The sequence below is a fragment of the Apteryx rowi genome, unplaced genomic scaffold, assembly GCF_003343035.1.
Source record: "Apteryx rowi isolate R43461 unplaced genomic scaffold, aptRow1 scaffold_14, whole genome shotgun sequence".
Classification (NCBI taxonomy): Eukaryota; Metazoa; Chordata; class Aves; order Apterygiformes; family Apterygidae; genus Apteryx; species Apteryx rowi.
In genome coordinates, this window is record NW_020447641.1 from 5,082,258 (window position 1) to 5,110,172 (window position 27,915).

General features: G+C 41.8%; 1 protein-coding gene across 1 annotated transcript; it reads left to right on the top strand.

Annotated features, from left to right (window-relative positions):
• Positions 1-6,926: 6,926 nt before the first annotated feature.
• Positions 6,927-26,182, top strand: DDAH1 (dimethylarginine dimethylaminohydrolase 1). The gene is made up of 5 exons (XM_026057672.1): positions 6,927-7,026; positions 8,195-8,268; positions 8,894-9,013; positions 20,909-21,052; positions 21,521-26,182. Exons 1-5 carry the CDS (start codon positions 6,936-6,938, stop codon positions 21,635-21,637), a joined length of 546 nt encoding a protein of 181 aa, XP_025913457.1. The 5' UTR covers positions 6,927-6,935; the 3' UTR covers positions 21,638-26,182.
• The last annotated feature ends 1,733 nt before the right edge of the window (positions 26,183-27,915 follow it).

Genomic DNA, 27,915 nt, shown 5'->3' on the forward strand with positions numbered 1-27,915 from the left:
TTTTCCATGCATAGTGATGCGTGAACAATCTACTTTGAATTGCAGAGTATCAATATACTCTGCTCAAACTAGTTTGATCAAATCATTCTCTGGTCACCTAGAACTGAACAGTCTGTGATTTGTACAGACTCCTCAGGAGCAGGGTATCTACCCATATCATTCAGAAATATGCTACCACACAACTAGCGGTTCTCGGGGCCAGCTATTTGCCTTCTGTCACCTTCCTGAAAGAGTACAGGGTCTGGACACAAAGGTCCTGAAGGAATGGAAAGGGGAATCACTTGCCAAAGCCACCGTGGTCCTTTCTGCTTGCAGGAGCAGGGTGGTAATGGGAGGTACAGGGTGTTCTTACCAGGCTGTGCTGGAGGCTGTTTGCTGGGAGAGAGCTGACATTACTGGACTTTGCACATAATGTACACACATTTTTGCAGTGTGATCTGCATCAAAGACATGGTTCCAGCACGTAACTCAGGGTCTTGTTCTTCCACCACTTCCTGACTGACCTCTTATGAACCAGGGCCTTTTCCGGTATCAACAGAGAGGGACCAAAACTGGAAGCAGAGTATGAAATGCTGCCACAACCCACATCCCACTGATTTCTGAAATCATTATACAGTAGGGTGTGTATCTGACCTACTTAAAGCAAGAAAACAACCGGTAGGTGGGTTTTTCCTTTTCAAAAAACTTGAACTATTACAGTACTTCTTTATTTCCTTCGAAGCATCTGCAAGCCCGGAATGGAAATGCTTATCATCAAGAGGAGACAGACCTTCCTCATCTCCAAGGCAAGCAGATTCAAACAAACTAGAATCTGGATCATGACCAACACTGGTATCTAGTTTTGCAAAACTGAAGTCTACCCTTCCTGGCCCTGGATTTGTCCATCCCTATTTATAGATTTCACTCAGAGCCTTGCTGAAAAATATATTATGTATTGACAGTGACACTTGGTGAGCTAAGAACTGATGGCTCCAGAAATAGTCACCTCCGAGATATCGTAGTCTAATTTTTGCATATATTAAGTCTGACATTTGCTTTGCACAGCTCTAAATGATTGTTTAAACTACAATGGATTGGAGACTGAAACCCAATAATTGTGATTTACCACACTGAAGAAATTGGTGGATGTAAAATTTCAGGAGACAATGCAGTAGTGTTTCTTAGGCTGAGAGTGCTTTTTGTTAGGGCTACGATCTCCGGAGAACCAAGCTGTTAGCACTTAAAGCTGAACTCTGCTGTCCTGGGAACCTAATTTCATCTCTGGCACATAGAATGATCTGCTGCTCTCCAAGTCTATCTGAAACAGCAGCCTGCAGACATTTGCCCTCTTTCACCAAGAGCTCTGAGACTCCGAGATGAAGACAGCCGGCTAATTGCAGTCATTGAGGAGCACTTGATTTGGTAGCATCCATAACTTCTGCTGAGACCCAGCTGAGCCCTTACCACAGAATGGCACTTCTGAGCCTCAGTGGGGCATTGCTTACAGCCCAGCCACACGGCCCAGGCATTAGCATCCCAGAAAAAAAGCTTCTCTTCTAAGGGTGGATCCATAGTTAACAGCAGAGCTTTCAGTGCTAGGTTCAGGCCCATTTTACAAAATCATTTCCCTGTTTTTGCTGTCTTTTGAAAAGATCATTTTCTTCTTCCTGTCTTAACAAAAATCTCATGATATGGTTAGTGCACAGAATGCCAGTAAATAATTAAGCAAACAGCCTCCGTTTTGAGTCCATCAAATACTAATATAGAGAAGGAAAAATCCCTGCACATCAGTTACAGTAACTGATGAAACGCATCAGTCTGGAGGGTAATGAGCTCCATTTTTAAAGCGCAAGGAAATTAGATTCTTATAAATGTCAAACACAGTTATTGTCCTCTTTCCTTGAAACAGAACTGAGCTGGCTGAAGTCCGTTGTTTCTCAATCGGCTTTGTTATGGTTTAGATACATTCCAGCTCACACCAGGAATGTGCTTATTAGAGAGGAAAAAAAAAATCACTGCACAAAGCATACAAGCTTTAACACTCAACTAATGTACTAATGGGTACTTTTACAATAAAACCTAATATCATATTACAAACTGGAAGCTGTTCTTAGATAATATGATACAGAAATCTTAAATGATACAGATGAGTGTTTTCTTTGTATGCAGTTTTGACTACCTGGGGCTATATTTTTCAAATAAAAGACAGAAAATGAGGGAAGGTAACTTTTTCTCTTGAGTACTGTGGAAAAAAGTAAGCAGTAAGTCTTATAGTGAGTATGCTTGTAGTCAGTTCATCTCCAAATACTTTATGTATTTTACTGTTGCCTTCTAGGTAAGCTTGGCTACCTGCAGAATTTTGTCCATCCAGCTTTTTTTCAGTTCTCTCCTGGAAAGAAACAAGAGGTGATGATTTGTCATAAAGTAAAGTTAACTCTGTATCTTATTCTTTCATTATTATTAAATCTCACCAGTATGCACTAAGACACCACACTTGAGATAAACTGATATCAGTTGTTCAGGGAGAATAAAATGTGAGGAGGGTAGGGGGCTCTGTAAAATCAAATCCATTCACTGCATCCCTACTTTTAACTTCTTATTTGAGGATAACGATCACCTGTCTTTCATTAGACATTGCTTCTTGTTTTCTCTCTTAGGAAGCTGCTCCACAATCCCTCCTGATTTGGGAATGCTTTCAAGGCACAAGGTTGGAGTCAGCCTCTCACTTCCCTTTTGCAATAACAAGATACAGACAAGTGCAGACTTTACCACTTATTAACCCTATCTTTGAATGGTGCAATACATTTCTCAAGATGGTCATGCACCTCTGGCGTCAATACACTTATTTTGGACATGCTACTTTGGAGAATCTACTCATGACTGTAATGTCACTTTAAAGACGTTGTGGCAGTGGTAATGAGAGTCTGAGCTAAGCGCTGTGCAGGAAACTCAGCTGTATGCAAAAGCAGATGGGCTGTTCATTTTTGGCTGAAAGAATCCTATATTTACAAATCCTCCTTTCCTGAACTTCTTTTTAATAATGTCACATCTTCCCTCTCTGTTTCAATTTGCTCCATTTCTCRTTTGTGATTTTACTGAATGAAATTCCTGGTGTTGTCCATAGAAAAAACAGTAACTTGAGAGGGTTTTTTTATATTGCACAAGCAATGGCTATTGAAAGATATGCCTAGCATATGTCACCAGAAGTGTGAACAGCACTTTCCAATTAGAACTTTAGGACTTTCTACTGGTCACTTAAAAACCCCGCAAAACATTGAGCCATAGACTTGAATMCGTTAACAACCCTGATGGAGAAAAGATCCGGCTATTTATATGGAAGGTTTTATTTATTTCATTTTGATTTCATAGTTAAAATACACTCATCTGTCAGGGAAAAACATCTTGAGCGTCTTATAAATATCCTCAAAGCCTGGAACAATCATGAAGCAAATTAAGCAAGCTAGCTTTCTGTGATTTTGGACAACTTTTAGTTCCAGTAACTTTTCTTAATGTCTGCACTACAGCTGCGTCAACCCCTGTAAACTAATTAAAGAAACCAATTCACAGCGTCTCTGACATAGCCTGGTGGTTAAATTGTAATCAGCATCTGGTAATTAAAACATACATGTGGTTCAAATAAATTCAAAGTCAGTCTTTACCTTCCAGTATTCTCATTAGCTAGGAGCTTTATTTAATTGCTGCTGTAGTGCAAATGTTATTAATAGGCCATCGTGGCCCAGGGATTTGAAGTATTACTGCTTCCCTGCCTCTCCCTGGGAAGTTGTATGGTGTCTTTACCCCCAGCTCAAAGTACCCTGCCGGAGGGATACCGTCTGAATTTATTGTCTGAGCTGAGTCAGCGCATCTTCCAGGTCTCTTGCCTGTATGCTCTTCCTGGTCAACATTAATCACTGCTGATGCGACTATGTTGACTGCATTTGAATTGCTTCTGAGAGATGCGTAAGCATTTTGCACCTTTGTAATGCTCAGACTTTTTTACCCAAGGCTTCCCACTGCCCAGAGGGAGCCCACGTGCATCTTGGTGACCAGTTCCTGCATCCTCTGCTCCCAGGCATGTCTTCTCCCAGGCAGATCCACCTTCAGCTTTGGTGCGACTTCAACTTCCTTCAAGTATCCTAAATGCATACGGTTCCTCCTTTCCCCTGAATAACCTGCCTTCTTCTGGCAGTGAACCTGTCTGGGGGAAGTGGGCAGCCCCGGCGGGGCAGTGGAAAGGGGATGCTCTGTGGGGGGACCCCCCAAGTCACTGACTCTTGGCTTTCTCCAGAAGCCAGAACGGCTCCTGCTCCRTTCGGCAAAGCATCTCTTTGAAGGAGCTTTCTCTTCTTAGTATTCTGGGTTGGAAGCTATTGGGGACAGGGGATTAACTAGAGTTGTGTGACCACAGAACAGGCTGGGTGATTCTTTTTTCTTTTTCCTGAGYTTTGGCAATCTGCCTTAAATAATCCCAGCTGATGGGAATGTTTATTTACTCCCATGCCTGTGGCTGGAGTGTGCGTGTTCTAGTGCCAGGGTATCCTTATGCCCAGTCATGAGTTTGCTGGTCTGCTTCACTCTGGCACAAATATCAAGTCTATGTGCTCTTGGATTGGGAGCCTTCTTGCATAACACCACAACTGTATTTTTCCATGTAAAGCAATTTTCTCTTCTTTGGGGTCTCACGGCTCTTAGGCACATAGTGCCAGCATAGTAAAAACTGCCAGGCTTCACAGACAAAAGAAGTCATTCCTGTATCAGAGGGTTCATGGATGTTACGAAATGTTGCTGTGCTTGTACAAGTTAGTTTTCAAATATTAAGCCAGCTGTTTCTCATTTATTTTTAAAATACCACACGGATCCAGTTTTCCTTTTAAACTTAATTTTAAAGATCACTGGAGATAGAGCAACAAGAGTAGAAAGAAAGATTAAGCCTTACTAGTAAGGTTTAAGCACAGCTGAATGGAAACATAAATAGTGTTTCAGCCTGGAGACCCTTGAGTGTAAAGTTTCAGCCTGAAATCATTTTAGCATCAAGAGAAAGACAAAGGATCAAAGAGAAATGTTAGTAATTGTAATGGGTGTGCTGCAGGCACACTCCAGTCTGAGTGTCCAAGCCCTAGAGGGGGAACGGCTAGGGGATGCGGGGGGATTTCCTACATGGAGGACCTAGTCCCTTGGTCTTGGATAGCTCGTGAGTACAGTTCCCTGTTGCTGCATAACCCATCAGCATTGTCCAGGTGGCACAAAGACCTGCCTTCTTCCCATTAAACTTTGAATTGAGGCACCTAGTTTAGCAATGTGGTTGGCCTAGGCTTTTTTGTAAAGTTGTTAGAGTGTGAGAACGGGACAGAGAGAAAGAGGCACCTCCAGAGAGCAAATCAGATCTTAGATAAGATGATGCACCCAGCTTATCTATCCCCATCAGCTGTCCTGGCAGTCCACAGGGATGGCCTCCTCTCAACTCTAGGGCTTTGGCTCCAGAGGTACATGGGACGACTCAAACTCCACAGAGCCTCGTCATGGGAATGACTGGGGAACATGGGTGTAGTTGGATCGTGTCTGCCCCCCAGCTTACTCCCTGGAGACAGAACAGCTCTGAAAAGACTATGACAACAAAAGTGTATGCTGCTAGTGCCCTGAGACTGCTGCAGCTCATGGGAAGGATGTGTCACCATCAGCTCTCCTTTCTGTGCTCTGCCACGTATAGCTTGGCAGAGCCTGAGACCCAGGGCCAGCAGAGTCACTGCTGTTGTCATGCGGTGCTGGGAGACAGGATCCTGTCACCCATATCAGCTTCCTGTGGTTCTTGTAGAAATGCTCAAAGTATCATGTTAAATAGATAAAGAACCTGTGGGACATGCAAAGATTAGAGCTAACGGACTTTCGTTGTGTCATCTGCATTTGTTATTACTTGCGAGGTAGCTCTAGTTAAACACAGCAGTGAGGTTTCAGTGAACGCAAAGATGCTCCTGTGTGCGATCAGACGTCTCACGTTCCTGTGGATGAGGTTTTATTTGTATTGACATCCTGCGAGTTGTAGTCATTAGCTTCTGTGAGTGATTTGTTGCATGCAGACGCTCCTTTTGGATAACCAGATACCAGGATTGCAAGGATGGCTGATGACATGATGCTCTGTAGAGACAGCTTCAGCACTACACATCCTTAACAACCTCTGACTGGGAAAGAAGGAACATAACGAAGTAGAATTCCCCGGCTCTGCTATAGACTCTGCTATAAACCTTTTAGCAGGAAAGGGATCAGGGCAGCCCCAGGCTGTTGCCGTAAGGTCTAGCCTGCCCCTGGCTGCCTGCCGTGTGCAGGGCTCTGCGCAGGGAGCGGCCAAGTGCCCAGCCTTAGAAACACAGGCGCGAGGGAGCTCTTGCGATTCCRTACCATGGTAGTGCAAAAACACATCGAAAACTAGTGTTCAGTACAGCTGAAAATTTATAAAGAAAATGAACATTTACTGATTTGAAGTTTTTTCCCTTATTACAGGGAGGCCCAGGGTAGAGCCTCTGCCTCTGGGGTCGGTAGAGCCATGTCTCGCATCTGAGCAGTAAAGAAGGAGAAAGTGTCACTTCTCTGTCATTGCTTTTTCCTGCTCAAAGCTAACGAACAGGCTTTTGCAAGAGCTAGTATTACTGTGCAGAGGGACTAGAATTAGCAGGCAGCTGGCACCCCTCTGTGTCCTCTGGATGCGCCGTGCTAAAGGCAAGAACCAGACCGCTGCTAATTTACACCCCCATCCCCTCCAGACCACAGAGGGCTCTGGAGAGAGTCTGGGCACTGTGATGTGCAGGGATGCAAAATACCCTGCCATCCATCTTGCTAAAGGTGTGTTTATTGACTGACATTTTTATTAAAGATTTCCATTTCAGTTAGGCTTTTTTGTAAGTTTTTCAAATGTACAGACCGAGTAATAGTCTCAGCAACTTTCTTTTAAATAGGTCGAAGCCATGAAGAGAGTACTAGAAGGTCTTAACCTCAATATGATAGAGATGGTAGATGAAAATGCAACCTTGGATGGTGGAGACGTCCTGTTTACAGGTAAATAGTAGTGAATTTGCCGTTTATGTATTCCAATTGCCTAGAAACCGCATGTTATCTGTTGACTGCTTAATAAAATGTCATTCATGTAGTTTGTTAAATCAATTGTTTACTGAATGTCATGTAGGTAGCTGACAGATGAATTTTCAATGCAACACTCAATATCCTGACTAATGCCTGAGTAAATGAACTAGCAATACATACAGTACAAAGAACAGTACTGTGCATACACATTTTATTTTAGCTTGTAAATTGCCAATAAGAAAAATGCCGTCAGTAGTCAACTGACTGCAGTTGTTTCATATTTCTTATTACAAGTAGCTACGTTCACACAGACTCATTTTCAGGAATTGTAAAAGCTTGATCCAGACAATTGTCACTGGTTCAATGAATCACATACAAAAAAAATGCATTTTTAGTTTATGGAGAAAGTGGTGGAGTTGCCTGCCAGATGTCATGCGCTAGACAACTTACATGCATGGCTGACTTCAAAGGTGAAGATACTGACTGTGTTTTTTATGTCATTAAACCCATTAGGCATTTTCTCACATTGACTGTGTATACATTTGCTCCCGCCTGTGCTGAATGAGCCTGTTTGTTTTGATCAGCATCACAGTAGACAGGCTGCTTGCCTTAATTCACAAAGGGGGAAGAAGGGTCTCAAAAGAGGCAGACTGAAAAAGAAGGCTTTTCTAGCATGGTGCAGATCCAGCATTGATTCCCTCTGAAGCTTGAGGATGCCCGTGTCTGTATAGCTGCCTTCGAGAGCAGAGGAAGCCACAGAGGGAGGGGGAAATGGTCAGTCAGTACCGTACTAATCCAGCCCAGCTGTTCACTTTCCTCACTCAATGACCATTGCAGAGCTTTAGAAGAGGAAGCTATTTATGCTTCTAATGAAATGCTTCTTCTGGAAAAAGATAATCACTTTAAATTATCAGCATGCAATTACAGGTTGCATAATTTTAAGATAATTTTCAGTTTTATTACTCAATTTGAGAAAAGAAAGAAAGAAAATTATAAAGGACTGTTTCAAAATGTCTCTGAAACTGTCCTGTTTTTAAAATGTGTATGTTCTGGTGAAGGTGCTGCTGATGTGATCTTTTGGACAGCTTAAAAAAAAAAAGAGGCTGTAATTGTTCTGCCCTCCATTGTTATTTTTTCATTTCAGGCAGAGAATTTTTTGTGGGTCTGTCTAGGCGGACAAATCAACGTGGAGCAGAAATTCTGGCTGACACATTTAAGGTTTGTAGATTCATTCACGTCACAGGAAATATAAGTTATGATCCACTGAACCAATTTAAAAATTATACTGGCCAAGATGTTTGGTAACAAAAGCCTGAAATCATACTCTTAAGTGATTTATTTGGGACTTATATAAAAGAAAAATAGCCCAACTTACTGAAAAGGTTTGAACGTCCTTTAACTGACAGAGGTTAAAGTTGGATCTGAAATGTGAGGTCGTTGCGTAAGAGTAACTTGGATAGTGGGAGGCTATGGTCATCTGAGAGCATATCAGCATTCATGTTTTAGATCTGGGAAGCTTAATGATATATAGCAACGTGTTCTTATTGCTGGTCCCTGGAGAGTTTTTATGTACATAGTGTTTAATTACACATTTTAATGTATTTCTTTACAGTTGCAACAATAGTAATATTTGAAACATGTTCTGGATTTTACTCCAGTGCACAAGACAAGACAAGCTGGTCCAGAGGGGTATGTCATACTTAAACAGTTGACACTGTGCCCTGGGATATGTTGCTGTTGTTAATTTGCAGAGAGTAAAATTAATTATGGAATGTCTCAATATAATTATGGAACTAGGACAATTTAAAAATATTTATAGGAGCTGTTGTTTGCTCCCATACAGGATTATGCTGTCTCCACAGTCCCCGTTCACGATTCTTTGCATCTAAAGAGTTTTTGCAGCATGGCTGGACCAAACCTGATTGCTATCGGATCAAGTGAAGCTGCACAGAAAGCCCTCAAGGTAAAGTGCATAAGAAAATCTCCTAAACAACCAATGTTGTTTTTATCTCTGCTCAAGGATGCTGGAATTTTAAAATAGATATGTATCAATGAAAGAGGAAATCATTACATCTCAGGGATTCCTGTATGTGAAACCATAAAGAATGTTAATACCTGGCAAGAGAACAGTGATGTTCATTTGGTTTTAGCTACCTACAGTAATTTATAAAATGGATTATACAGGTTACTGCTTAGAGTTTTGATGACCAAATGGTGATAATCTGGTGAAAGGAGAGATGGAGGAGACAGTAGGTCAGAGCAGTAGGAGATGGTCACCTCAGACATTGCCATGAGTGAACAGGAGAGGAGACATGATGGCTTTTGAAAATGCTGGAGGAAAAGTAAAAGGTTCAGCACAAAGGTGAAGGGAGAGGGATCTGATCCCTGCTGCAAAGATGACCTGTATCTGCGTTTTACAGTATAGACTTTATGGACAAAAACAGGAAATAATTCTGGCAGCAGGGACTAGAGTCCAGGACACCCCTTCCCTCCATCCTTCATCACGTGGCTGCAAAGTCAAGTTCCTTTCTGTTTGCTCTTTTTCTCTCTGGTCCCATGCATTTCCCATAACAGCATGGCTTCARAAGAGAGGAGGGAGAACTGTCTTATCTGAGCCTTGCTGTTAATGTGAGTCTCCAAACATTCTCCTTTAGAGTGGGAGCCTTGGGTTTGGCCCAGGGACTAAGAGGCCTCTTGAATCCAGTCCTGCGCTGTGTCGGCTGACTTTCTAACCCATAAACTATTGTGCAGCAGGTAGCCACTATACTACCGCCATAAAGGGAAATGTTTATTGCTGCTGTGGTTTGCACTTGGCTCAGTGGCCTTCCTGTGTGCTGGGTGTGTTCAGAGTAAACCTACCAAATTAAGTTCTGCTGAGGTTTAGGCACCGAGGCACCTGAGGCCATGAATCTCCTTACAGCCATGGGTAATGAGACAGCTCACCCCAGAGACTGGCATCTCTGCATATGCACAGCTGCAGGCACTGATGCGTTGTACCAGAAGGTTTGGCTGAGGCACCAAAACAGCAAAGTGCCATTGAGATTTTTCCTGAATTGAATCTTGAGGAAATTTGTCCTTCTGACAAATCAGGACCTACCATCCTACACTCTTTGTTTTGAGACACAGGTAAGCCAGACTATGTCTGAAAGTGTTACAGCTAAATGTCTTAGGCATTTCTATCAGGGCTTGCCTTCAAAGGTTAAACCAAAGTTTACTTGTTCAGTGATGGCAGCAAGTTGCAAATTTTCAGATTATACTGGTTCTTTCGCAAGTAAATAAAACAATAAATGCAGGCTTTGCTCTTTGGTACTACAGAACCCTCTCTGATAGGACGTGATCACTAATGCGTGGAGGAATCCAGCTGTGTGTACCTTACAGTGAATGGGGAGGAGTAGAGATAGCTCTGTTTAAGAAAGCTATCTTAAATCCACTTAGTTAAATGCAGCTTAAACAACCTGACTTGTGTCTCTTGCTCTGATTGTAAAGCATAATTTATTTTGAAGAAGAGTACTGCTATTTGTGCCCAAGGGTACTGATCAGAATCAGGGGGCTGTTGGGCCATGCAGAACCACTACAACAGAAATAATATAACTCTGAAATCAGCGTTACATGGCCCAAAAGGGCTTTGGAACCTATCCTGCATATCTCATACACCTCTTTAGCTTCAGTAAGCTACTGCCATTTATTAATTAAACACATCCTTAAATGTTTGCAAGATAGAGTCCTGGGAGACTTTTCATGCTTATTGCCATGCTGCTGTATTTCATAACATGTTTGCTTTTCAGGCCTTACACATTTTCTGCATGGACATATTCCTAGAACTTCACACTTCCCAACAGCATAGTTTTTATGCTTTTTTTTATTACAGAACTGGGCAGAGATTTTTTTTTTCTTTTTTGTCTTGTAACAATTCAAGATTTAAGATCTTGTCAGTCCACAGCTAAGATAAAATCAGCATTTCAAATGTGCTCAGGATCTCCCCTGCTGGACACCGGCTGAATCAGAGAGCAAAGGGAAGCGGCTGTTGGAGAGGTGCAGCCTGGCTGCAGTGCAGGGCCAGGGCAGCACCTGCTGAGCCCCGGGCGAGCTTGGGGAGCTCGGGAGCGATGAGGTGCTCCCTTGGCCTCGCTTTAAGGTGCTCCTTTGGCTAAACAAGCCGCAGAATTTACTCTTGTCTTAGAAATCACTGCATGAAGCTCTCAGAGTACACTCCTAGCCGCAGCTCCCCTGTGTTCACCCCCGGGAAATTCATTGCAAACGGGTTTAGTTGAAAAGGTCTGATGTTCCTGATGTTGTAAGATTGATTTAGTCTGGGATGGCGAGTGCCGTGTGTCCTTCCCTATGAAATATGCACTCTCCCAAATAGTCAGGCTCAAACTGGAAATGCATTGTGAGCAGCAGCCTGATAACGTTCGCAAATATCCAGACAACCCTACACTTGTATACAGTGTTTATAAACATGAGCAAAATTCAAGTACAATACTGCTTGCTCAGAGCTGCAATTTGAACTTGAGCCAGTGCTAATCTGAGAACTCCCCTGTATGATTAAGGCCTTTTGCACAGCTCGGCTAATCATGTTGCAGTGCATCAATTTAGCTATTGTAGCCAAAATTATTTTTTGGGTAAGATGATTAACAGATGTTGGTAACTTGCTGTCAAGTAAATACCAGCATTAATGAAGGTACAGTGAGAAGCAGATGCATCTTGAACAGAAAATCACAATTAACAAGGTAATCTAGCATTGTTTATTGGTGGATAGTTTTTAAAAAAAGAAAACAGCTGTGTCAGTTTTCAGTAGATTTCGGTGTATTTCTCTGCATCAGAGGTTTAGCAGTACCTGCTAAATTTATGTTTGTGTAGCAGTCATACACGTATTGCTTACACGCTACAAGTTGAGGTTAGAAACTTTTAAGCCCTTAGAGCTGTGGTTCCGAGGCCAAAGCACGTGCCCACTCTCCCGCTCTGGCTCACTGGAAACCAAGAGGTTAAATCAGGCAATCACATAAAAGGGGGAGCAAAATACAAGGCTACCACGAGTGTATTCTTTGCTCGGTGAGTTGGATCAAAAGCCGTTCTAACCTTGGGGAACTTGTAGCTGTTCCTCCAAGATGTGGAACGCTAAATCTCTTCAGAGAAATGCTTTGAAAACAAATAAATGAATAGAGCATCTGTCTCAGAAATGACAGCATTGGTAGTGTTTATCACTAGATTTGTCTAACTTTTGAATTCTTGCTTTTTTGACCTGAGCGATTTTTATATTTGTTCACCTACCTCTGGAGAAAAGCATTCTGGTCTGTAATAAACAATCTTGTAGAAGAAAAATTGCAGTAGGATCTTTATGAGGTGCTGATACTCAGAATCAAAAGCTGCTGCCTGGATTTTACCAGATTGATTGAACTATAGCTGTGCTGTGTAACCTGTCAGCTACTCCTCTTGTTAGCCATCGCGGGTCTGTATAGCAATACCGTCCCCCGAGCTTCTACTAAGTCATTTGCCTGTGACAGCACAGAATGCTGCTATTTTATTTGATGGTTTGTTATTTTAAACAACTTCTTTGTTGTTGCCATTTTTCATGTCTGCTCTAGAAATGCAATCCTACAAGCAAGGTGATTAAGCTGCTTTGAGCACCCATGGTAGTTCAGTTGCTTTCATTTTGTAGCATGCCTTGTTAGGCAATAAATGAACTGTCATGCTATGCTAATATTTTGTATCTGAAATTGTTTTTTTTCTAGTAAAGACCTTGTCTGAAAGATGGCAATTTTTCCTGATTGTTCTTAATATTGCAACTCATGTATCTGTACAATTCTTAAAGGATAGAAAAAAAAATTTATCTGGTGCTCAAGTGTAACAGAGTGCAATGGATTGTGAGTTTAGTGCTATCTATGTAATGTAAATGCTGCAAGTGAACTATAAAATGACTGCACAAAGTTTAGGATTATAGAACACATGCTAGAAGCAGATATTAAATCAGAAGTGACATTTTGACCATGAAATCCTCTTCAGGCTCTTGCAAATACAGAATAAGTATTTGGACTGCAGCTGAAAAGCAACACTCCAGGAAACTGGGTGAAAAAAGAAAGACAAATTAACTACATAAATTACCATTGCCTGCAGTGGATATCACAGCTGAAACTTTAACTTCCCTCTGCTGTTTTCAGCATGCATTTATGTCCATCTTGCAGTTAATCCCATTCATAATTCCATAATTGAATATTTCCCCTAAATGTTGAGTGGATAAAGCCTAGGATTATTTTTTCTGTTCACTCAGTGAGCCAGGATTTCCTCCAGACATGTCACCTTTGGGTGTCACTGAGGCAGCRAACTTTACCGTGAATGCCACGGCAGGCACACCAGGCCTGCACCAGCGTAGGGAGGGGACTGGTTCCAGCAGATCTCGCTGCCCTGCTTTTTCCGTGTCAAGGGCCGCAGCCTTGGGTCTGGCTGAGACGGCAGATGAACAGGAACTGGCCCATGACATAATCCAGTTGAGGTTTCAGTAGCAAAGGCAAATGCTAAGCAAGATTATGATGGGAACAGTGACACAGTTAGCATCAATTACGCAATTCTTTCTCACTAAAATTCTGAAAATCCTGTGTTTGTGTCCTTTGGATATTTGTGTTGATTGGTGAAGTATAGATACCCTGAAATAGCCTTCTCTCACTGTAGAGTGCAAATACCTTCTGCTTTCCATGGTGAGTGAAGACTTGACCAGAGGCTGTGGATGACAGAGTTCTCAGTTAAGAAACTTGTCTAGGATCAAACCCTTCTGTGTCATCCTTTGGATAACTCGGTAACAATCCCATAGGATTTTAGAGCCATATGTGTTGTTTCCAGCTTTGGCAACCTCAGATGTTCTCTTGCAAGTGGTACATTTTTTATTTGTAGCAAATGCTTGCTAATGAAGTTGTTCTCTCATCCGCTGGGAAATTAGGTTGTACTTTGGGTAGGCTCTGATGTTAGGCACTCTGCCGAGCATTAATCCCAGGGTTTCCTCATAGGACTGCTAATGAAAGCTTAGGTGCCAAGGCAGCTGACCCCATTGCTCACTGGGGTAATGTGGGGTGCACAGTGCCTGGTGATTGCTGGCTGATCTCGGAAGAGAGTGGGGGTTGTGGAAGAAAGGTCTGGCAGTGGGAAACCTGGCATGGTCCTAGGGCTGAGGACTGCAACGCGGAGAGCACCAATCCCATGGTATGGCCTGAGCTGAGTCTGTGCGGCTGACTGTATCCAGGGTGTCCTCTCCAGGAGCTGAGAATAAATGAATAAATTTTAGTTTCAAGTGAAACATCTGGATTTTTACCTGAAAGTAGCTTATTCTTAGCTGCAGTTCTCAGCCTCAGTGTACGGGCTTCGGTCATTCCCAAGGAATGGGTGCAAATGAAACAGGGTAGCCTGTGAATGTGGCCAGCTGGCTCCGCTGCAGATTGCCTTGCTAGGTGGAGCTGTGACAGCAGAGCGTTTCGTACAACTGAACTTGTAACCGTTTCTTTCCTCAGTACAGACCTGTCCTAAAGGGACTCCAAGCAGTGGTGACATCTGTATTTCAGAATTCACTCTAGGTATCCAGGACTCTGACTTCATTAGTCTGTGAGATTTCATTATGGTCTGGAATGCACTGTAATATATATAGTAGTGGAATAGTATGACTTCAGCAAATATCTTTCTCTTTTTTACCCCCCTTCAGTAAAAGATACCAATGACATTAATGCTTTGCCTGGTCCTTGACTCTCCCATTCAGTATCTTCTAATGGGAGTGGAACTGTTCATTCAGCTCCTAAATTATTCCGTGGAGGACGCTATTACAAATGCAGCTCAGTACGCTGCTTTGACAGAGGTCAAGGGAGGCTTATCAAAACCCCATCTTAAGGATAAAATAGAAAGAAGTCTCTCTTGGGCAACTAGGCCCTTGGCCTGTATCCAAACCCATGATCAGAGCAGTACTTTCAGAGACTTAGGAGCAAGAAGTTGTTATAGCATTGGCAGAGTCACCCCCATTCCTGTGATTTAATGCCTTTTGTTCTTACTATGTCTTGTATAACTGAAGTCTCTGTGGTGTGCCAGCTTTAAAAAGCAGAATACTGTTTTCCTCCACTAGAGCAGGGTTATAGTGCCTGCATAAAAGCTAAGGAATTCCTAGCTCTGTACCACAAAAGCAACTTCAGAATAGGCACCTAAGTGAAAACTTCATACATCCTGTGTTCTTACAGAGCAGCCCGTACCCCCTGGACTGTATGAAAAGGCTCTTATAAATCTGCTCTTCCTACTGTCTATATAGTGTCTTTCTTTTCTAGTAATACAGAAGTTTGCATGAAAGCATTATCTCTTATTCCTTAAGAATCCATCATTTGTGCCTCTGCCTATTCCCTGCATGAAGTCATAATCCTCTATTTACGATATCACAATGGGTTGCTATGGAAATTATTACTACTATTAATAACCCAAAGAGGATGACTTCAGGTAGGGAATTAGCAGAAAGTGCAGATGAATGCTGACTTTTGCGTAATGCAGCAACAAAGAAAGAGGTCAGTGAAATCCAGAGAACAATTGACAACTTGCTCCCAAATATAATTTTTTTAAAAATTCCATGAGACATTTGCTGCTCTCAACCTTATAGATAGGAAAATTAGCCAATTTGTAAAATTCTGTACACTTTCCTTTAGCTCATATTTGTTTCCTCTGGGTCAAACCCAATGAGATATTGCATACTTTTAGCTCCTCCTGATTTTCCATTACTTTATGAATTAGGGGTGTACAGCATCTCAGAGATCACAGGTCCTCACTGGGTACCAGGTGACATGGTACTTTAACAAGGCACCTAGTTGTGGGTTTGGGTTTTTTTCTAATTAAGAGTTAGATGTTGTATTAAACTTACTGCCTACCACCATCATTGGTGCTCAGTTTACCTATTGGCAGCAGAATCTAGTCTTTTGGGAAGATACAGATTAAAAGGATAGCAATTAATTTATAGGATAAAACTGTTGTATTAGTCTTTTTTTCATTTTAAAGACAAGGAAAATGTCCCTGTAAATACATATCTGTCATCACTAGTAAGGCTGTCAGTCACAGGAGCTGGGACAAAGGCTGACTAAGATGTAATTTTGATTTGCATAAATGGGGACTCATGTTTCTATTCCTTTGCTTCTTTTTTTTTTTCTTTGATTATTCTCTCCTGTTCCAAAAGACAGGGTGTTCATCCTCTAGACTGCTTGACTGAAAGCAACACCAAGCATGAGCTGCTTCCTAGCAGCAGGCCTTGGGCGAAGCTGACAGGTAGTAACAGCGTGGCCATAAAGCAAGGTAGTTCAGAGGGGCAGAGCAGCACCGGCGTGCTGCCAAGCAGCGCAGCTGTATGCAGTCCCACCTGTGGGCATGCAAAAGGTGTCCCCAGGCGGGTAAAGCCAAGGAATGCAGCGGGGCAGAGGTTTCCTGAAGAACTCTGTGTTCTGGAAAACATGACGGAGAGGGTGCMGTAGGGGAGAAGAAGCCCCAAAGCCCAGCTGTTGAGAACATAAGGCAACAGATGGAAGGTAAAGTAGCACTCTGGCTGTGTACGGCCAAAGACATTTGGCATATTGAGCACGGCAGACTGGGAGCATCATGCTTTAGAATAGATCCCCAGGCAGGTGTAGAATACAGCTGTTCTGTTGTACACATAGGATCCTGTCTTTGCATCCATAGGGTTTGGTTTGGTTCTATTCTATTCAGTTCTATTCTATTCGATATCTCTAGGAGATGTTTCTTTACCTGACAAGAAAGCTTAGATCATTTCTTCTGTGATTTATGCTACTCAGAGTGGCTGACTTGGCCCCTTCCTATTGATTCGGTGCCGCTGTCCTCTCTCCTGCCTGTCCATGTTACTGGCATGTCACTCCTGATAGATCCTGGCATTCAAGCAAGACCACTGTTTGTTTCCAGCTCTGCTCTTCGGTCCCCTCTGGGCAGCCTGGTCGATTGCTTTTGGTCACTGTTCTCACTGCTGCATTTCAGGGAAACTCTGAAATGCTGTCAAATAACATGGTTTGTATAGCAGACTGACTTTCGTGGCCAGACATGTAACTGTGGCATCTCTCTCCAGCCCACTCTCTCTGTCCTGCATTTTCTTGTGCTGAACCCTAGGACTGCTGCTTTCTCTCCCCAGTGTCAATTGTTACTTTAAATTTGAAAAAGTGCGGAGGGAACTTGATACAGAGATTGGGCAATAAAACAGTGAATGAAATTCAGTGTTGATAAATGTAAAGTGATGTGCTGGAGGGAGGGGGAGAATGACAATGTGAACTTCACAGGCRAAATAATGTGTTCTGACCAATCATTACCACGGAAATAGGATCCTGGGCTTGTTGAAATTGTCAATTCAGTAGTGGTCACAAAAGCAAATGTGGATCGTCATTATGCCACTGAATAAAGCCGTGATGCATCTGCATGCTGGATGTTGCATGCACTTTGCATGCCKGATCCTTTCATTGCAAAAAAGATAGAGTAGAACTGGAAAGTTTCAGAAAAGGGCATTAAAGATGACCAAGTACCTGGAACAGTTTGCTAAAGGGGACAAACTAAGCAAGTGATGTTCATTTTCATGTTGAGGAAGAAGAACATTCACTGTGTGTTTGGTTTTGCTGTTGGATATAATAAGGTGCACTGTAGGTATGATGTTTTTGGTAGCTCTATGTCCTGTACCGATCTGTATGTGAATAGGTCCCAGATGTCAGCCAGACTCAGACTAGGGCCTCCCTCATGAATGGGGAAAATCTTTAACTAAGCTTGGCCTGCTTTAAAAGTACATGTGGTCATATTAACTCTATTAATGATAATAGGCCTTAAACACATACACATTTTTCCATCATGCATATTGCTGCTTCATATTTAGGATTATTTAGCTTATCCATTACCTCAGTTGTCTGAGGACACACTATAAAAAATTATAGAAAGGCATGTTAGGCTGGCTATGTGAATGACTTCAACGTAAGGAAAGCATGACTAAGGGCTGAGAGAATGTACAGAAAATTACCCTCTTCAGGCTGAAGAAAATTCCCAGAAAAACTAAGTATGYGGGAAATGCCTGGCTGTTAACATAGCTGGTCATACAATGTTTGTGGGCAGAAAGCCAACCCTGCACAAACTCATTGTGTGAGTGCTATGATCTTGGTAAACTTGTCACTTCCGAAAAATATAATTTTGGGGGCAACATCTGATAGAAAATACAGTCAAAGAACCTTGCTTTTATCTCTTTTTCTGCCCTGGAGTCCTATCTGATTGGGCACATGTGCTCAGTGACTTTACATAATAGGAATATGGAAAGCACCATGGGTCTTTAAAACAACCTGATTAAGTGGTATCAGTGTATTTCTGCTGCATTCACAGTCTCTTTATGGGGCAAGTTTAGGGTGTCATTGCCTATGCTTTTACTCAGAAAAGTGTTTTTGGAAATCTTCCTTCAATATGCAGGCATAGCTATAACAGGGATCAAAGCTTGCAGATGTGATTTGCCTCTTACCTTAAAAGCCATGGAAGAGAGTAATTTGTATTGCCAAAACTCCAGTTACTAACAAATGGTTTCTTGCAGTGTTGTTCCAGATAACTGAAATCCCATTCCCACTGTCACAGCTGTGCACTCGCACTCTTGTGCTTGCTTATCTCGTTTTCCACTCATTTTTTTTCTTCATTTGTTTCTGAATTATTTCAGTCACCACTTCTGTGCTTTTTAATCTTGAAAACAATCCTTCTAATATGCCCTTGATAACAATCCTTCCAACGTGCCCTCTCCATCATCACTCAGGCTTCCTGAGTCTGGTTTGTTCCCCAGCTGGCACAGAGAGGGCCTCGCCACTCGTTCTTCGTTTCGGCTCGCTATTCATACGCTTACATGGAGCATTTCACAGAATGAAAGAATGGGGGACAAGCCTATACCCTTCTCTTTAAGAATTCATTTGTAATTTCTTGAGAAAATGCTTCATGGTGAATCATGATGCATTCCTGAAAAATGAACTGTTTCTACAGAAAACCTACAATAGCAGGATTCTGTTACCAAAAAGGACTGAAGAAAGCACAACTGTTTGAGACCTCAGTGAAATACAGGCAGTAGCTTTTCCTCTACTGATACCTGCATTTCCGTGCAGATTTACTAGAATGCATTTCCTTAATCAAGACTTAAAAGCTTACCTAGGGAAGGAAAGAGAAGCTGCAGGTGAGGATGACTCTGCTGATGCTGGTTCCGCTGGGTGCAGGCACGACACCTGGTACTAGATGTTTGCAACATCAAAGAGAGCTTAAAAAAACAGATCATGGCAACACAATAGAAACAAGCTGCGTTTATAAATAGGGAAGTCGAACATGTTGAGTGCTGTAATAAAAGTATATCCGCTGAAGTAAAGGTGCTGGGATTTTTCCCCCGCAATACCCATTAACCTTTTACAGAGGTAGATGTGACCTTGAAAATTCAGGAGAGTTTCATAACTCATGAAGAAACAAGAAATGACAATCTGATAACGCTTCCTCAGGAATGCCTGGCATTCTTCATGGCAAGTTTTGTGTTCTCCGCGGGATGTGGTGACTCAGGCTACAACCTGCAAAATGTACCCAGGCCTATAAAGGATTTATCGCAGGGGTGTGCAAGTGTGAGCTGCTTTATTACTTCACCATATGTTATAGCTCCTCTCAATAATTCAGTTCCATGTAGTATTGTTCATGTATGAGTAGCAGTACAAATGACCTTACAAATAATTTAAAGATAAACTTAACTGTGCCTAAGATCAAATTCTGCTCTTGGCTATGTGATGTAAATCTGTGGGGTTTATACCAGTTCATCTGCAAAGGTAATTTAGTCCAAGAATTTTGTTAAAAAAATTAGTGTATTTTAACATAATATTACTGTATTTTTAACTGAGAAAATCTTTTTCCTTCTATTTGCATCTTTGCAATATATGTGAAAACATAAGAGGGTTAGGAGAAAAAACGAAACACTTGAATTTGCTTAGGTTTTTAGGTAAGGCCAAAGTTTGGAATTTTGAGCTTTGTTCGCTTCTACATCATTCTAGGTGTCTGTCAGAGGGAAGCTGATGTAAAGCCAGAATGATACAATGGGGAGTCAGGCTTGTTGTCTCCAGGCTTTTTTCATCTTTAGTAAAAAGCTGGGCCTAATCCAAAACTTGGGATCTCAGGCCTCTCATATGCTGAGAGTCTCTGTCTCTGAAATTCCAGCCAGGATCTGAATTTGTGTATGARTCCTGTATTTATAAACCAAACTTCTGAAAACTGCCCGCTCTACTGTTCGGACAAGGTTATTGTGCCATCCCTTTGGGAAGGGGGATTAGCTGCGCCGGGCCTCCTCCCTGCCTGGCACAGGTGCTCCGTGGAAGAGCAACTGCTCGGGAAGCAGAAAGGGGTCCCTCGAAGGAATGAAGAATGGGCTGGTATCCAGGCTGGGAACTGTTCCTGTCCTGTTTATGCTAATTCACACTCATTTTATAAACACTGAGCGACGGCTGCTTTTTTCAAAGGTGCTGAGCACCTCCAATTCCCATCAATGTAAGTAGGAGTTTTGCATATTCAATATGCATTCCTTAAGGAAAAGACCCCCGCTAGCTGTGTTTCTTGGGACAGAAATGCAGAAAGACCCAGCCTAATCCTGCCACTCACAGGAACCATCTTACAAAGGTTTTCTACTGCTCATTTCAGTTAGGGCTAGTAGACTCTTCCTTGAAGGGCAGACATAAAAAGAAATCTCCTTACTTGCTGCTTAGCAAAATGGCTCCTGGCTGACTTGGAAATCATAGTTAGCTATTTTCCAGAGTTTCTGTTCTTGTATTTGTTGGGACTGCTAATGCATTTAGTCTAAACGGCTGCTCGTTGTGTCTCTTGACAGACCATGCAACAGATGAGCGACCACCGCTACGACAAGCTGACAGTGCCTGATGATGCTGCAGCAAACTGCATCTACTTAAACGTGCCAAGCAAAGGCCATGTCTTGCTGCACCGAGCCCCCGAGGAGTATCCCGAAAGTGCAAAGGTAGGAGACGGCTTCTTAACCACGCTGCCCGCTGGGAGACCTTCAGCATCCCAGCATCTCCTGGAAGTCGGCGGGAATTGAAATTCAGTGCTTTCCCGAATGGGGCTGTTGTATTCTGTAATGGAAATATCAGCTGGCAAAAACACCAGCTTTGGAAAAGTGGGAGGCCTGGGCTCTATTTTCATCTCCGCTACTGATTTAATTAATTAGTCTCTTGTGCCTCTGGTGCTTCTTCTACATAACTGAAAGTAATAACAGTTCCCCTCACTGCAGCAGTGATGTCTGTGAATCTTTTGAGAGCCATAGCCAGGAGGCCACATGTACTAGAAAATGTTAGTGTTGATTATGAAAAATGAGACAGCTTAGCACCCACTRATAAATCTATGCTCATTCATTCTGTAAATACTTAAAGGGAAAATAGCAAGGCATAAATGTAATGATTTCTGTTCCATTTTATTTCCTAAACAGGTTTTTGAAAAGCTGAAGGACCACATGCTGATCCCAATAGCCACCACAGAGCTGGAGAAAGTAGATGGGGCACTCACCTGTTGCTCTGTGCTTATTAACAAAACTTCAGAATTATGAGTTTACAGAGTCCCTCCCTTGTAACTGGCAATAATGTTACATACAAGGTAGATGAATCTGTATCCACACTTTTATTGTTTTTATTGACAATCTACTGTACCACTGTGCTACTAACCCTTGTTTACAAATTTTTTGCTTTGTGTCCTTGCAGATGGTATTTAAGGTGGGTGTATGTTTTTGTTGGGGGGGCACATTAACTCTGAAGTATGTTAGTCCCATGGGCTAGCAGAAGACAATTACAATGGCTAACGCCTAGCTTTAGTGATTTAACGTATTCTGTGTGAAAATCATATGAAAACCAACTAATTCACAGAAGTTCAAGCACCTCTGTTGTCTTTACACTGTTCTCTCCTCCTTCTGTCTTTTTTCTCTTGCTCCTTTCTCTGAATCTTTTTTCCATTCTTCAGTCTTTCTTCTCTGTTTCTCTCTTTACTTTCAGTGATGCAAGGTATCAGTGGGGACTGAAGAAAATTCAGTGGGATCAGGAACTTGGTATCTCGTGTGGTAGGGAAGCTTTTCTTACACTGGCTGGAACAGTGCATGGCAGGCTGTGCTCAGCATCTTGGCCATATCACGTTGCCACTGCTGGGCAGAATCATGGCTAGAATCGAGTTCAGACTCCAGATAGCAACTGAGGAGAAAGCTTCCTCCTTCAGGTGCGTTCAAGGGCAATGTTTGCCTGGGAAACCTGAATGACAGAAAAAGAAGTAGCAGAGCAGCCACACCGGATAAGTCCTACAAGTTCAGGTCCCCATTTGCTGCTGATGCTATGTCTTGCAATTGGGTGAGATTAGAAGAGGAACAGTTTAAAAGGCCAGATCCCAGGGAGCACCTTGACCACCAAAATGAAAGACTGAGGTGCTTTTGGAAAAGTTAAACTACAGAAGTTATCTAAGAATGTGGGGTTATTTTAATCTCTTTGTGTGAACTTTCATTTCAGTCTCTCTGTTGTTGTTTTCTCCTCTTTTGGAGGCCACTTACTGGCAAAACTCAAAAGAAAAGGGTGATAGAACCAGTTGAAGGACAGTTATTCCTGGATTGTGCTCATGAATAAGGGAAGCCATTGTTGTTTGAAAGACTGGCATGTGTATTTTATCTGCCCTTGGGGCAGTTTTCCTTGAAACAATGACCATCTTATTTTTTTAATTGCATGACTATTTACTGTGGTATTCAGCTAAAGCAAATATATTTGTTTTGCAGCAAATTCCACAACATCCTTACCCACTGACTCATACATTTTTTTCACCACAGTAACATGAAGTATACCCCATTGTATTCATACAATTTTAGTTGAATCATTTGTAAACTAAGGATGAAGAAACAGAAGCAGTAGTGGGAACTCTTCAGAGGCTGACAAATAGTCTGAACATTTTATCAGCTTCCTAGGCATCTCCCCCACCTTTCCTGAACCACTTGTGGCATGCTGCTGAGGTACAGTAGGAAGTGAGCAGAGGAGCTCAGTCAGTATGGCCTGTAGGAGAGCAAACAGTATTAACTGAGTGCACGCTATGATATCCTTTGGAAATCTGCATGCTTTTTTACAGTCACGGGGGAGGAAACTCAAGTACTTATATTCACAAACTTCCTCTGCGCTCTCGGTGTAGCAGCATAACTCACATCTCACCTCAGTGGCTAACGTGGAGCAAAGGAAGTTCATACGTCCTGGCAGCTACCGGAATACGTTGAATGCCATCTGAACGCATTGTGTCTTGTGACAACAGGAGGTATCAATGACGAGAGAATAAAATGTATGTGAAAAGAGAGCATGTCTCAAAGGAAGTCTCTACCCAGCCAGACAGCAGGGTGCTGTTTTTAGGGCTGCGTGCCGTTCCCGAGGATTTGCCTCACGTTTCCCCTTTGGCTCCTCTGTTGCCACGTGCCGTCATTTCAGCATGACCTGCATGGTCAGGCTCTAAGGTTGGAAACATTGCAGTGGGGAATCTCCTTTCCCTCCTTCCCTTGGCTGTTTTTAAATATCTGGTAAAGCTTCTTGTATTTTAGAACCACTTGATATTAAACAAAGAAGATTTTGTGCCAAAAAATAACCCTGTAGTATTTAACCGTGACCTTCTAGAGGCAAGCTATACCTTTTTAAAAATATATGTAGCCGTGGGAGCTGTTGTGTAAAGCGGAGCAGAATCTGTTGTCGCCTGTCTGTACCTCCGTGGACCTGGCTGCACCTCACCCCGTTCGCAGACTGCGGTCCCTCTCCCTTGTCTCACTGGGGCCAGAGCATCCCACTATAGCAATGTGCCATCATTAGGCTGTAGGATTTCTGTTCAGTTTGTCTCAAACTTTCTGGTGTTTTTTTTTCATCCACTCTCACCTTTCACCTGTCTCTCTCTTCCTCAGACTGTGGTTTCTAGTTTATTGCATGATAAGCACTTTCCTCTTTTAATTGCAAGAATTTTCCTGCTGTTATCTCAGTTCTTCTGTTCCTTCCATCTTCTTTTTCTGCACTCCTATATCTTCTCCTCACAGTTCACTCCAAAGTATTCCAACCCATAGCGGGCTGTCCTAAATTTACTCCCTCCTTGACTAGATGTCAGGAAGGGACCACTTTTGCTCTGAGAAACTTCTTTTGAGCAAGAAGGAGGACTGTCAATAGGAACTGTATATCTAGAGGGGAATCCTCTTTTTTTAGGATTGCTCCAGAAAAGAGAAAAATAGTCATTCGTGGTGGACACTGTTGATATCTTGTGTCCTTGAAAGAAATAGAATGGGTGATGAGGGATTCCCCCCCGCCCAGGCTCCTCAGGGGAGGGAGAGGTAGTGAGAGAGAACATCCTCACTAAGGATGGGAAGATTGGATCTCAGAGCTGCAAAACATCCTACTTTCCAGAGAGGCTGATCTTTCACCAATTGCCATTTAGATTTCGTTGTTTTCAGGACTGCATTTTAGTCTACAGAAAGAGTGGGAGAGTGGCTGAGGGACCTGAATTTCCTCAGGTGATGATTTCAAGACATATTCACACTGTCTAACTTTAGGCATATAATCGCACCTGCTTTGGTTCGATAGGTGTCATAGGCTACTAACATAGATGCTCTGAATTACATCTTAGTCTGATGCCAAAAGTCATCTAAGCTTATTGGTGGGATTGCCCTCCCCTCTCTGCTTTTTGCATTATTCTTTACGATGGCATTATAATGCAAAAAAATTAAGAGCACTTCAGTTTGTGCATTTGTAGTATGGTATTAAGAACCAAAATCATGCCAAATGCTCGTTGTTCTTGCTATTTGCTATTTTTTCTGTTGCCCAGTCGAAGAATTCAGTTGTGACAACATTTCTGCTGTAACCCATACGCATTTAATGGGCATCCTGTACATCTTGTCACTAGAACATTTTTCAGATGCCTGATGTAAATCATCATCCTTGATTAATATAGTAAAATCCCAAACCAAAAAAGGAGATGAGACACTGAACACTAATAGGCAGCCCACATAAAACATCTGATAACAACTGTCAGGCTATATGACATAGCAGGCCACTACAGAAGATCTTGTGGTGAATAGCTCAGCAATGGGGTTTGAATTATTCATCACTGGTTTGTTTGGTCTTTTTTTTTTTTAAGCAATCAGTTTAGCTCAGATCAAATAAAAGAGCTACCATATTCATTATAGATCTTTCATGGATATTGTTATCTATTACTATGAGKCTAGGAAGAGGTTGTGATATGTGGGTTTTCTTCTTCAACAGAATGTGAATACAGTGTCTCTCGCTGCGATGAGAATGTGAATGCATATTGTACCTTATAAGAAAAACTTGAATTCTCCCACTTCTGCATTATTGTCTTTTCCTTGCAAATATATTCTTTTTCAGTCTTAAATAGATGCCACTCTATGAAGCTATTCTCTGAATTTTTCAGTGATTTCCATGAGAYAGGTACAGAGCTCATATGCAACACCATGTCCAGTTTTAAAAATAAAAGTTCAGTGAAATGCAGAACAATGAATCTGCTTTTTCTGTTTGTTCACAGTGAGTTGGGAATGAAATACGAAAAGAATGGCTTTTGATTTCATTCAGCTTCTTAAACACTAGATCAGTGCAGTCAGAGCCAAATTACTTTGATAGAAAACATCAAAATTCACATGGAACTGTTTGGGGAAAATAATTTGCTATTTAAGATTCTCTATTTTTGTTTTTATTAATAGGGAGCTGAAAAGATAAGACTCTTAGAAGGGTAGTATTTATTAAGTGATTGTGAACAAAGTATCATTGGATCTCACTTGTATTTTCAGAAAAGTTTTAACTGGACGTATGATGTAACTTGTATAGAGTTGCATGTGAATCGTGTTAGTCACTGTTTTACATTGTATTGTTCTGCAGTGCACAAATATGACTACTGAAAACAAAAGTGTTAGATTTCATTAAACTTAAATCTTAATCTTGTTACAGTATGTAGTTGCCCACTTTTTGTGCCAAAAACATCAATACATTCCATAATCTGTTCTAATAGAGGTTTGCACTTTGATTTGTTTGTGACTCTTGCAGTTTCAATACTATATATCCTCATCACAAAGGAATAAAGTGTCAATTGTACTGTGGACTGTGTAGTTTTGCCTGTTATTTTGAAACCAAAAGCACATGTATTTGATTTAGTATTGTTTCATGCTGTCTTTTTATTTTGAAGCTTATAATGTCCTTAGAAATAAAGCCAATAATAGACACTTGTGCTAAAACCTTTAAACCTTTTAAAAGAAATCTTGGCTCTTGAAAACAAATCATGATTTTAGGCTTACATTTAAGAATAATGTATATAGAAGAGGCATTGCCATAGTGTTCCAGTTACGATGGTTGTGATTACATTTTGTTACTGTCCAAGATAACTAAATGTTATTGTACTATAGTGTTTTCTCTGTAGTTCCTGTATTTATTGCAAGTTATGCAAGGTGAAACTGCAAAGGTTTAGTGGCACAACCACTGTATTTAATTTCTTCACGTAGCTCCTGCATCATCTCCTCCCCATCCAAGATGTCAAGACAGTTGACTACATTACGGACATCACGTAGTGGATAACATGGCAGATGGCTGCATGTTTTATATCTAAATAGTCCTTGTGTGCTACAAATAGTGTATGTATGTGGCTGGTCTCTGCCTGTACCACTGTGCTCTAATATCATTAGACTATGATTTTAGGATTAATGATAGCAAGAGACAATGCAGTTACTCTGGGCTGCATGGAACATCTAAGTGCTCATAGGTGTTCAGTGCCACCTTGTGGCAATCGAAGTTTTAATCAAAGTTTTTCAAGGCCTCAGTGTTGTCACTTCAACTTTTTATTTAAGAAAATCGAACATAATTAACAGTACTGTAGCAGAAGAATTACATCATGTCCAAACTGTACAGTCTGGCTAATAGTAGAGCTTTAAACACACCATAATCCAAACAAGACTCTTCTTGCTGGAACAGCAAGGACAAGGAAAGATTTAGTTAGGGCTGGTCTAACTACAGCCTTTGTACTAGTTTAACTACACTAGTTATAAGTATGACTTTTATACAAACATAATTAAATCAGTATAACCTCTAATGTGGATACATTTAGCTTGGTGCAATTACTTAATATAATAAACTGCACCATATACATGCATCTTTGTATAACCACACCTACCGGGGAGAGTTGATACCAAATTACTTAAATTTGTTTCTAAATGACAGGAATTAAAAATAACACAAAAGCTACAGAAATACTTCCAATTTGCCACATTAAGAAACTCCTCTCATAGAATATAGAAACATTCAAAAGCAAAAGCATGAAAAGCATTTAAAAAGAAGCGCCCGTTGAGAAATTCAGCTGTAGAACATTACTGTTGCAAGTACAGACTTGCTGCGCTCGGTGTACAAGTTCACGCTCCACTGTAAACGCACCATGCCAAAAAGCCGCCCTGACCCGCACGTGAAGATGGGCCAAAGGGCCAGCGCCAGCGCCTCATCCCTGCGGGACGGGACGCGGGAACGAGGCTGGTCCTGAGGGGGAGAAAGCCTGGAGCCAGTCACAACACTGCTTCTCGCCAGCTGCGACAGCGTTATGATGTTTTCCGCAATCGATACGGTGGAAGATTTGAGCAGCGCTCATTTGTAAGCAGTTTCTGAAACTCCTTTGGCTCAGAAGCACATTCAGTGTGGCAATAACATGTACGTACTCATATAACCAAGGCAATGCCCACAATCCTCCCAGCTCCCTTGAAAGAAATTATCTGTAACCCACTCCTAAGACTCCCCTCTTGAAACTGAACTGATCCTGACCTCCTGAAATGAATTTCATACTGAGAGTAGTCTT